Genomic DNA, 12,773 nt, shown 5'->3' with positions numbered 1-12,773 from the left:
CCCAGGAAGACGTTGCTACTATATCTATTAGTATTGGATAACACTTTTGGATGTGTGTTGGGATAGCACGACGAAACCGGGAGAAAGAAGCAAACCATCTACTACTTAAGTAAGAAGTTCACACCATGCGAGGTCAAATACACTTTGATAGAGGACACTTGTTGTGCTTTGACTTGGATTGCCTAGATATTAAGGCATTAAATGTCAACGCACACCATACATTTGATATCTCGGCTCGACCCGCTCAAGCATATCTTTCAGAAGTCGATGCCTATCGAAAAGCTAGCTAACTGGAAAATTCTCCTCCACCAATTTAAAGGGACAAGCTTTAGTTGATGACCTTGTAGAGAATCCAATGGATGGGGATTATGTGCCGCTCATTAAGTACTTTCCCGATGAGGAGGTATTGTTCGCTAGAGAAGATATTGCAGAGTCATAACCTAGATGGAGAATAATTTTTGACGGAGCAGTGAATTTCAGAGGAGTAGGAATTGAGGCAGTCCTAATTTCGGAATCAGACAGCCGTATCCAGCATCAACAAAGATAAGATTCCCTTGCACAAATAATATGGCTGAGTACGAAGCGTGCATCCTTGGGATCAAGATGGCAGTCAACATGAATATAAAAGAACTATTAGTCATAGTGGATTCTGATATATTGATAAATCAAGTCCAATGGGAGTGGTCTACCAAAAATGTCAAGATCCTTACGTACCTGTACTATGTAAAAGAGTTATTCAAGAGGTTCATGAAGATTGAATTCAAGCATGTTCCCAAGATCTGGAACGAGTTTGCTGATGCTCTTGCAACCTTATCATCTATGATTCAGCATCTAGATAATAATTATATCGACCCTATCGAGGTAGAGATCAGGGGTCAATATGCGTACAATTTTCATGTAGAAGATCCATACGGTAAACCATGGTACCACGACATCAGAAGATTCGTAAAAATAAGAGAATACCCGGAGAATGCTACTAATAGTCAGAAGAGAGCACTTAGGAGGTTGGCAAATCATTCTTTCCATAACAGGGAAGTCATGTTCCAGAGGACCCAAGACTTGGGTTTGTTGAGATGTGTGGATGCCGATGAAGCAACCAAATTATTGGAAGAAATACATACAGGAATGTGCGGAGCCCTCATGACCGGTTTCACATTAGCCAAGAAGATCTTGAGAGCCGGATACTTTTGGATGACCGTGGAAAGTGATAGTATCCGCAACACGCAGAAGTGTCACCAGTGCTAGATCCACGTGGATTTTATCTGTGTTGGTAGCCATTGATTACTTTACTAAATAGGTCGAAGCATCTACCTACAAGGCTGTCACAAAGAAGGTAGTGGCGGATTTCATCCGAAATAACATCATTTGTTTATTTGGGATACATGAGTCAATCATCACTGACAACGTAGCTAACCTCAACTGTGATCTCATGAGGAGAATCTGCTAGACGTATAGAATTTTCCATCGCAACTCCACGGCCTACATACCACAAGTGAATGAAGTAGTTGAGGAAGATAACAAGAATATTAAGAGAATTCTGCAAAAGATAGTGGATAATCACAAACAATGGTTGGAGAAGCTATCCTCTACCTTACTAGGTTATTGGACCACCATGAGAACATCCACTGGGGCGATGCCACACATGTTGTTGTATGGCAACGAAGCTGTAAAACCCGCAGAGGTCAAGATACTATCCTTAAGAGTCATCCAAGAGGCTAAGTTAGACGAAGCAGGAGCAACTCTTGTTCATTGACAAAGAGATAATGGATGCAGTATGCCATGGTTAGCTATATCAGAATAGGATGGCCAATAAATTTATCAGAAGGGTGAAGCCTTGCCAGTTTACATTGGGCCAATTCGTTCTGAAGAAAATCTTCCCCCACCAGGAAGAAGCCAAAGGAAAGTTTGCACTAAATTGGCATGATCCTTACGTGGTTCACCAAGTATTGTCGGGTTGAACTCTAATCTTGGTAGAAATGGATGGAAGAGTCAGTACGAAGACCATTAACTCAGATGTAATCAAGAGATACTGTAGGCATGTGATTTTTGACCCTCCCCAAGATTTTTCGTATTTTAGCACGTAAATATTTAATTTAGGCCTAATATCGCTATTTCAACTAATTTTGACTCTTTAACTTTATTTTATTACATGAAAATGAAAATTACAAAAAACATAGTTTCATTAATGTTTTGTAGTCATTTTTAATCTTGAAAAAAATACCCAAAACAGTTTTGTTTTAAAAGTCAGTCTTATTTTAATAGTTATTTTACTTAAGTAGGATTAGTTAATAAATGGTCGTATTTTTAGTCTCGTTTGCGGAGAATGAATAACATTTGGGTTCAAACAACCCATTTGAAGCCTAATTTTCGTACCTAGCCCATAATTCCCAAGCCCATAATTCCTAGGCCCATACCCCCTAACCTAAAAAACCCTATAAAACAAACTAGACCGTAGACCTAGACCCCTAGACCTAATGCCAAAAAGCTAACACTCAAAAGATCCGCCATTTGTCTTTTTAAAAAATCAAAGAAAAACCAAAAAATGAAGAACCTATCTTCTAAAAAATGAAAATCAGCTGCTAGACCTAGGGACTTTAGCTGACAGCTGCAAATCACACAAGGACCCCCACCCCCACGTCGATCTTCTCCATTTAAACCAACCGCCATTCTTTTTCATGAGAGGATATACAACCTAAAGCTCTCCCCTCCATCTCCAGCATCCAACGACACCCATCCTCTTCACCACCAAACCAGCCGCCAACCACCATCTGATCCTAACTCGTCCCAAAATCACGCACAATCAGATTTTGTAAAAGCTCCATCAACTCCTTTTAAAACAATTGGATTCATAGCAGGAAATTTATATATATATGTATATATCAGTGATGAATGAACTCCTTTTTTCCTTTGCATTTCCCACTTAAATGATTCTTTACACTCTAAGTTAAAGATAGAACTTAAGAGAGAAAATTGATCAGTTGAACATTAATAGCAAGCTGGAAACTGAAGAGCTTAGTGTGTATAGTATTCTCAATATAAAACTCCTTCGGATAAATAGAAGTCATTTAGAATAAGAAGGCAAGAGTGTAGTCGGATCCGATGTTCGGAGTTTAGTGTGATTGAGGTCGTTTTGGTTTCGAGCTTCCGGTGCCGATTCGAGTTTCCATTCGCGATTCCGGCACCTATGTTTCCAAGTCGCTGTATAATTAAACTTCAGGTTCATTGAGGTCAATTTATCATTTCCTTCTACTTCCGGTTTGCTTAACATCATGCTTTTATATTTGTTAATCTACCGTTACTCTGTTTTTGAATGTCATTTTGTTGCAGCTGTTTAGTTTAATATGTTTGGATGGGTCTTGATAGTTAAAGTGACCTTTGATTCCATATCTAATTATATTATTAATAGACAATTGTTTAGACATCTGCTCGTGTTTATTCGAATTGGTTATAGCTGAACATTTTTTTGTCACAATATGGAAATTAGGTTGCTATTCATCAACTGAACTACGTCAAATTAGATTAAAGGGGCCCGGGTGTGCATTTCATGTGACCCGACTTTAATTCCCAATAATGTTAAATAGAACGCGTCGTGAACTGCGGGTGCATTTCATGTAGCGTGGCTTACGATGTGTTTTAAATAACCTTGAATTTTCCCGAAATATTAAAAGCGGATAAAAATTAAAAAATGCACAATAGGTTTAAAACGTATAAAAAATCAGATAATTAGGCCAATAATAATAGTTGAGTGACCGTGCTAAAACCGCGGAACTCGAAAATGCCTAACACCTTCTCCCGGATTAATAGAATTCCTTACTCGGATTTCTGTGTTCGCAGACCATAAAACGGAGTCAATCTTTCCTCGACTCGGGATTTAAACTGGTGACTTGGGACAACATAAATTATCCTAAGTGGCGACTCTAATTTTAATAAATAATCCCGTTTCGATTGTAACTTAAATTAGAAAAAACTCCCTTATACCCCTTCCGAGGGTAGGTAAAAAGGAGTTGTGACAGCTCTGGCGACTCTGCTGGGGAAAAGAACCCAGAACTTCTGGTTCAGGGTTCAGAATTTGAGCTTAGAATATCTGTTATAGTTGGCTTTATTTATTATTTGATTTTTACGTGTTTGAGCCTAATGTGCTAAATGTTACTTTATCGCTTTGATATTGTTTGAACTGTATATAAATTGTTATGAAACCCTCCTCTCTCTGAGTCTTCTAAATCGTCTGGGAAGTGTGCACTTCATGCGACTTCTTTTCTGTTAGAGTCATATCCCAATTTTAGAATGACGTCCGGACAAGTTGCAATGCCGGTGAAGCTTCTGTATTCCTGGTACGCTGCCCCCCTCGGCTTGAGTTGTCCGCTTGCATAAGCCAGGTCTAGAATAAATAAACCCAGGTTTTTAAACCTAGAATAACATAGTCTCATGTTGGATCCCTAGTAAGAACGCTTGTTTGCATCACGTGCATCAGACTTTGGGGACTCAACGTAGGGGTTGGGTTCGTCTAGGACAGGAGTACCCAAAAAATAAAAGACCATCTTGATGCATCCTATATGTTACATGATGCATTTCTTCAAGGGTAAAAGGGTCATTTGGTGGACCAATAATAGTTGAGGGCAAATGAAAAAGAAAAAAAAGGGGTGAAGTGTGAAAATAAGGCAAGTAGGGCCCAACTATATTTTCTTTCACATTTTTGTTAAGAAAAAGAAGAAAAACTTGAAAAATTAAAAAAAAAAAAGATTTTGCAGTTTTTTGATCAATTTCCGAAAATCAAAAAAAGGAAAAGAAAATCCAAAAGAGTTTACATGTTTCATCATTTTTCAAAAAAAAAGAAGACAAAAAACATATTTTCTTTAAATTAGTTGTTTTTTTATTCTCGCCCTTATCCAATCTTCCCGAACTACGCATACCTGATTCTCATCTTTCGGGGTGTAATACGTAGGCAACCCACATAGGGTCCGGTATTCCTAGTGGGTCTTAGGTTCTTGGCTTCGCGGGGTCTTAGCCGAATCTTGCATTTTTAGCCACTTTTAGCCACATAGGTTAATTTTAGAAAAATAGTCAATCATGTCTTGCATGTGTCCAACAGGAAGAGTTATTGTCTCACATAGCGTTCTAGGTCTTTAACTTTATGTGGTCTTAATTTTATCATGCAGGTGGATCTACTTACCGATGTTTGGGCATGAAAGACGCCTTAGGACCATCCAGTTAGGATCACTCATTCAGGAGTTTGCTTGAGGAGATTTTCTTTATGTTTTTAGTCTGTTGTTCTTTTTATATCATCTTTTACCTTTTAATTTTGTACAGTTATGTCGAGTCTTTTAGGTAATGTTAGAGTCTGTCATAGTATATTTAAGTTTGCCGAGTCTTTTGTTATTGTATTACTTATTTTGTATTTGAAAAATGTGTTATAAATCAAAAATCCAAAAAAAGAAGAGATTTTGCGTTTTATATTTCCGTTAGAAGTTTCTTTAGAAATACTACTCCTAGAAATTTAAAAAAAAATAATTGAGGTAGTTTTTTCTTTAGGCAATTAATATCTAGATCTTAAAAAAAATTATTGTTATATTTCCTTTTAGTACATTAAGACTAAAAATTCAAAAAAAAAGAGAATTTTCTTTTAGTACCTCTTTAAAAGTTTTCTTTAAGATTTTAGTTCCAAAAATCCAAAAAACAATTCTTTTGAGGTTCTTCTTTGGGAAATTAACAAAAAATGAAAAACAAATTATTTTTATTTCTACTAGAGTTTTAGGATATTGTACATAGAAGAAAAAAAGGTACTTTATCTTCGGTTTATTTTAATAATTTCTCCCTTAGGTAATCAAATTAAAATCCAAAAATATTTTTTTATCTTGTTCATTTCCTGTTTCGAGATCTTTCCTTAGGATATCAAACGAAAATTAAAAATATTTTCTTTGGTTTATTCTTTAGATTTTCTTCCTAAAAAAAGAATCAAAAAAATATTTTTCTCTTCTAGAATTTTATTCTTAATAATTTCCCATAGAGTATTTGTGTCAAAAAAATATATGCCTTTTTAAGCTTGAGTTTAAAATAAGTTATAGAACATTAAGTCTAGAAAATTCAAAAAAAAAGGATCTACTTCTTTTATTTCTCTATTCTCATCGAAGTAGTCATTAAGGTAAAAAAAGAAAAAAAGAAAAAGAGAACGTTAGTTTGTTTACTTTATTCCCGATCTTCCCGAACTACGCAAAGATCTGATTCATGCGGCGTCATGATACGTAGGCAACCTGCATAGGGTTCGATCGAATTATTTTTTTATTATTAAAAGAAAAAAAAAAAGAACGAAAGAAAAAGAAAGGAAAAAAAGCGAGGAAATTATGGGATGTGAGAAGAAGAGGAAAGAAAAGAGTGATAATTAGAAAAAAAGAGGAAGGGAAATGAGCAAGTCGCAAGTGCTAGAAAAGAAACAAAAAGAGAAGATTGAAGGGAACAAAATGGGATGATGCCAAGTGACCTGGTGACCCTCGAAGTCATTCTAGAACCGTTAATTGTTGCTAGGTGCATTACACACAATGTGATATTTTTAGCTATTAAATGCCTTAATGCTAATAGGATGACCCTATTTTGTTCCTTTTGTTATCTTCATTAAGCAGAAGGGTGGTTGGTTTGTGATTTTTAAGTAACTCATCTATACAATAAAAGGTCAAAGAGCAAGGTAGCCATGGCTAGCAAAGACTTGGACACATGGCTTGTTGATCCGTTTAAGGGAATTGTTGAATCAGAATCTGATTAAAAGAAGAGGTCTTAAGGTTGAAAAGACAGATGGCCGAAATATACCAAGCCTGGATTAGTGGTCCTCCTCCACCATCAGTTCCCACTAACAACACTGAAAACCTTGTCACCATTCTGCCACTATCACAAGTCCAGGATATCTCCCTACAACCATTTCACACTCTGCCCCCAGAACCACCTCATATCTCGCACCTTTGACCACTCATGTTTTTGTAACTCATCCACCTGCTACCTTTCCTCGATCCTCTAGCGAGACTGTGTTCAAAATCCTTGATGCCCAACACTATGCTCCAGAACCAATTTTTAAGGTCTCGGGTCCATACTCTTACACTCCTCATTTTGAGCCTCCCGGTAAGACAGCAAATGCTGCTAAGACAGTGGAGCCAGATGAGATATCCAGAAAGCTGAAAGGGTTTAAAATGCCAAAGTTTAATTTGTATGATGGGCGTGGAGATCCAATAGCCCATCTGAGGGGTTATGGCAGTGAAATGAGAATTGTTGGCAGGAAAGATGAGTTGCTGATGACGTATTTCAGTGAGAGCCTGACTGGGGCAGCTTTGGAATGGCATACTCATCAAGATATCGGTAAGTAGCATACATGGGATGACATGGCTCAAGATTTGGTGCGACACTTTCAGTACAATGTAGACATTGTCCCAAACCACTCCTCCCTATCTCAGATGGAAAAGAAATCCAAGGAAAGTCTTAGGGAATTTTGGTTCAGATGGAACGAACAAGTTGCTTGGGTTGGTTCTCCGATTGATAGAAAAGATGTAGCTGAGCCCCGCCAACGACAGGATCTAGTGGGCATTCCTGCTAAACGCTTTCAGTCTCAATACCAACCCCAAACCTATCCCCGAGATCCATATAATCCACCTCAATAGCATCCTCCGAACAATGTTCGGTCATCTGTCCAACCACCGGGTCACTCCTTAATGCGAGCGCCAGCACCGCATAATGCACTCTTGCCTTCACAACATTTTCAAGCACCCAACAACCCTAGAAAATAGGGGCAAGGAGGGTAACAAAGGCAAAGAAATAGTTTCATGCCAATCGGGGAGTCCTACACCAACTTGTTTGAAAAGTTAAAATATTCTGGCCTGATTGAGCCGCTCCTCGGCTATACGCCAGACACATATGCAAAAGGATTTGATCCTACTATACGGTGCATGTACCACTCTAATGTCCAAGGGCATAGCATTGAAGATTGTCGTGCTTTGAAAAGGGAAATAGAAAGAATGATTCAAGAAGGAATAATTGTGGTCCAAGGCAGTAATACTCCAAGTATCACAGATAATCCTCTGCAGGCACATTACAACGCACAGATTGTTGGGATGGTTTGCAATGACGAAGGGCTGGTCAAAGGAGTCAATGAGCCACTTGGTGAAGTTAATGATATTGAAATTTGTAATGGTCTTGGTAATATTGATGCGGAACTCAGTGGCTAAGATGCCGACTTGGTAATTGGAAAGACGCTCATTTCTTGCCTAGCTAGGGATGAGTCTTGGTGGTTCATTTTTTTTTCATTTCTGTTGTCCGGGTTATTTCAGGGTTGTAATCCGGATATTGTCTTGTAACTCAAACCCTTCTATCCTTTTATTTTCCCAAGTTCCTGTAGTCGTAGTAACTCATTTAGTGTTATATAGGTTTGTTCCAGGGTTGTACCCTAGTTTATTTTGCTTATTTTGTTGTTCAAATCCTTTCACCGTCTGTCTAATGCAATTTTTTGTTTTCTATTATTTCTAGTCATTTTTGTTTAGTTCTTTTCTCCTTTTATAGTTCTTTTCATTGCTGGTTCTAGCAACATGACATGCACACATAATTCTAGGCTTGTCTTAAAAGTTATTTTAGTCATGAAGCAATGAAGCAATTTTTAAGATGATAGGGACATTTGAGGCGATAAAGAAAAGTGGAAGGCATATCAGTGATATCAATGCCGAAGCCGCAAAAGAAATATTGCACATGATCTTTAATTTTCATTTCAAGTTGCATGTGTTGTACTTGGTATTTTCAGGGATTGGGATGCCCTCTTTTAGCTACCCAAACACTTATACCATTTGATACCCTTTTGAGCCTGTACTGATTTCTTTGACCTCCCCTCTTTTGGAATCAAGTTAGAGTCATACGAAAAAAAAGGTTTATGTCCCCATAAGTTTATTTTAAAAGGTTCATTACAAAAGGAAAATTAAAAAAAAAAAGAAGAAGAGAAAAATAGAGATAAAAAAAAGGGAAAAGAAAAAAAAAGAAAAAAGAAAAAAGAAAAAGAAAAAAAAAGAAAAAGGAAAATTGTAACAAGAAAGTATCTTTGTGAACTACGTTTAACCTGATTCTTGTTACCACAAGACACGTAGGCAGCCTTACGGTTCGATCATAACAAATAAAATATTTTATAATCCCACGAAGTTGAGAGTGAGGTAGTCTTTCTTAGTAACTCCATCAAAAGAAAAGAAAAAAAAAGAATCAAATTCTCTTGTTTTAGAAATTGGTGCAAAGTTTTTAGAATGGATTCCAAAAGTTGTAAATAAATTAACCCCGTTGTCTTAGTTATTTTGAGCTTTTATGATATCATCTCTTTCTAACCCTATCCAAAAGCCACAGTACAATCCAAAAAAGATCTCCCAGATAATCTTTGAGAGTGCTGAGATTAGACATGCCAAGAGTATTTGATGTTTTTACCATGGTTAATGCCCTGCAGAATCAGAGGAAATAAGAAGAAAAGAATAAAATGAGAGAGTCTTATTGGTGAAAACCTTTATAGGCACCATAAGACGATGGTGAGTTGAGAGAAAGAACAAAATGAGAGAGGCTTGACGGTGAAAACCCTTCGAGCACTACAAGTCAAACAAGGATCGTGAATCATATAGGATAATCGTACAATTGAAGCCCAGTTTCACGGTTTAGGGGGTATAACAAGACTTGAACATTAGACTTGTTTGACAGATTAGGCCACTTAATCAAAAGTGCATGTCATGGTCATTAGAGTTAGTATCCACATCTGATAAGTTTCGACTTTGTAGTTTTCTTGTTTGTAATCATCTCTTTCCATTGTCCTTTACTCTGTTCATTTTTTTTGTTTACTTCCTCTTCCTGGGTCTGTTTGGTCAGAACAAGTGAGAAATTACTTCAAATTTTGCCACTAGCTTTCCAATTGCACAAAATGGGGTCTGGCTAGCATACAAAAGTGGCACACGTTAGGAAAGAACAATATGCATACTGAGTTGGTAACAATCAACATGCTTTGGGATTCATGTGAATACAAAGGTTCGGTATATGGAAATTCATGAACAATGCAAGAGATAGAGGGTATTGGGTTTGGATGGATGAAAGGTATTTTCTGTGATAAGATTGACAGAGAAAGTGGTTAACCAATATCAAGCAAGGTCTTTCAAATGGAAATGAAAGTTATCATGGCAAGTAAAGGAGCAATAGACCTCAAGGCCAAGGCCAGTGGCCTACGTCAGGAAAGAAAAACAAGCGCACTGAGTTGGTAAAAATTAGCGTGTTTTGGGATTCATGTGAAATACAAAGGTTTGGTATATGTCAATTTATGAGCAAAATGCAACAGATAGAGGATATTGGGTTTGAACGGATCAGAGGTATTTTCTGTGATAAGGGTTACAGAGAAAGTGGTTAGTCAATAAACAAGCAAGGTCTTTCGAGTTGAAACCAAAGTTATCATGGGAAGTGAAGGAGCAAACGCCCTCAAAGTCAAGGCCACAAACCAACCACCATATTTATAAACTCACAAGTTTCTTTGTTTGAAATAGGGATGAAAATTATGTCCAAATCAAAGCTTAGAAGTATGAATTTTTTGAAGTGTCGTGCCCAAATTTTGTCAGCACAAATGTAGTTTGAGAAGGGGAAAGAAAAATTTGTTCGATCTGCATAACTCATCCAGGAGGAGAGCATGTCACGGGTAAGTTCATTCTCGGCTTTTCAGGACCCTCATGGATAATGGGATTTAATTTAAAATTTTCAGGACCCTCCTGGATAATGGGATTTAATTTAAAGTTATCAGGACCCTCCTGGATAATGGGCTTTAGTTAAAATTTAAGACCTTCATAGTTAACAAGATTTAGTGTAAGTTCTACCTTTAAGAAACATAGTTTAGCTTTAAAGTTTTCACTTTTAAGATGAGATTTAATTTGAAATTTTTAGGACCCTCCTGGATAATGGGATTTAGCTTTTGATTTCTCATAGCTCCTTTGATAACAAGATTCGATAAACACTCACAGATGTTCCCAATATCAACTTGGGGCAGAAAAATTTATTTTGTTTTGTCTGTTTTGTTGGAAATCAGGAGCCCGCCTGGAGAACAAAGGGAAGCAGTTCAAGTTCAAGAGAAAATAGTTTAAGTATTGGAAATCAAGCACCCACCAGGAGAACAAAGGGAAGACAGTTCAATTATTGGAAATCAGGCATCCACTTGGACTACAAAGGGAAGCAGTTCAAGTTCAAGAGAAAACAGTTCAAGTATTGGAAATCAGGCACCCACCTAGAGAACAAAAGGAAACCAGCAGGTTCAAAAGAGTTAGTTCGAGTTCAGCAATCAGGAACCCACCTGGAGAACAAAGGGAAAGAAACAATGTTCAAAGGAAGATGGTTCAAGTTCAGCAATCAGGCGCCCACCTGGAAAACAAAGGGAAAACAATTCAAGATCCATAGGAAAGGAAGACAATTCAAATGTTGGAAATCAGGAGCCCACCTGGAGAACAAAGGGAAGTAGTTCAAGTTTCAAGAGAAAACAATTCAAGTGTTGGAAATTAGGAGCCCACCTGGAGAACAAAGGGAAACAATTCAAGTCTCAAGGAAAGGCAGTTCAAATGTTGGTAATCAGGCACCCACTTGGTGAACAAACGGAAAGCATCAATGTTCAAAGGAAGGCATCAATCAGGATCCCATCTAGAGAACAAAGGGAAACTGTTCATGTCTCAAGGAAAAACAGTGCAAATGTTGGAAATCAGACATCCACCTGGAGAACAAAGGGAAAGCAGCAGTTTCAGAGGAGTCAGTTCATGTTCGATAATCAGGAACCCACCTGGAGAACAAAGGAAAAGCAGCAGTTTCAGAGGAGTCAGTTCGAGTTAGAAATCAGGAGCCCACCTGGAGAACAAAGGAAAAACGAGTCAAGGGAAAAGCAGTACAAGTGTTGGAAATCAGGAGCCCACCTGGAGAATAAAGGGAAAGCAGTAATGTGCAAAGGAAAACGGTTCAAATTCAGCAATTAGGAGCCCATCTGGAGAACAAAGGGAAAACGAGTCAAGTTTCGAGGGAAAAGCAGTACAAGGGTTGGTAATCAGGCACCCACCTGGAGAACAAAGTGAAAGAAACAATGTTCAAAGGAAGACAGTTCAAGTTCAACAATCAGGCGCCCACCTGGAGAACAAGGGAAAATAGTTCAAGTTTCGAGGAAAAATAGTGCAAGTATTGGCAATCAGGCGCCCACCTGGAGAATAAGGAGAAGGCAGTCCAAGTTTTGAAGGAAGATAATTCGAGTATTGGCAATCAGGCGCCTAATTGGAGAATAAGGGAATTCACTTCAGAATGCAATTCAAGTTAGCAACAAAAGAAGCTTGCGGCAAGAATGCGAGTCAATAGTACGAGGTGATCAACAGAAGTTAGTCACAATCCAAAAAAAGGGGAAAAAAGAAAGGCAAGAAGTGAATCCAAATGCAGAAGTTGATGAAAGATGTGGGCTGCTCAAGACATGAGTGAAGTCACAAGCATGGTATGTCCGGTTTTGATCTAAAAAGTTGAAGAAGAATGAACTAGCACCTGCAACTAGTAAGCGTCAAGGTTCAAATATAAAGTCTGCATGAAGAACCATTGAAGACTCAAGATCAAACTTCAGAAGACTTATAGATAGGAATTTTGTAACTCATAGTTGACAAGCATAGTTAGTCTTTTACATTTTTTGATTTTTTATGTAATAACAAGACCGCAGACCGGAACCCTCGATGGAATGGCATCTCGATCGGCTCTCCACCTCGGTATATTCCATTATCTCACTCACTTCTGAA

General features: G+C 37.8%; 1 protein-coding gene across 1 annotated transcript; it reads left to right on the top strand.

Annotated features, from left to right (window-relative positions):
• Positions 1-603: 603 nt before the first annotated feature.
• Positions 604-1,245, top strand: LOC107803660 (uncharacterized). Its single transcript, XM_016627428.2, has one exon. The coding sequence runs from the start codon at positions 604-606 to the stop codon at positions 1,243-1,245; it is 642 nt and encodes a 213-aa protein (XP_016482914.2).
• The last annotated feature ends 11,528 nt before the right edge of the window (positions 1,246-12,773 follow it).

Source organism: Nicotiana tabacum, chromosome 22, assembly GCF_000715075.1.
Source record: "Nicotiana tabacum cultivar K326 chromosome 22, ASM71507v2, whole genome shotgun sequence".
NCBI classification, from domain to species: Eukaryota; Viridiplantae; Streptophyta; class Magnoliopsida; order Solanales; family Solanaceae; genus Nicotiana; species Nicotiana tabacum.
Note: the sequence above shows the minus strand (reverse complement) of the source record. Positions and strands in the feature narration are given on the sequence as shown.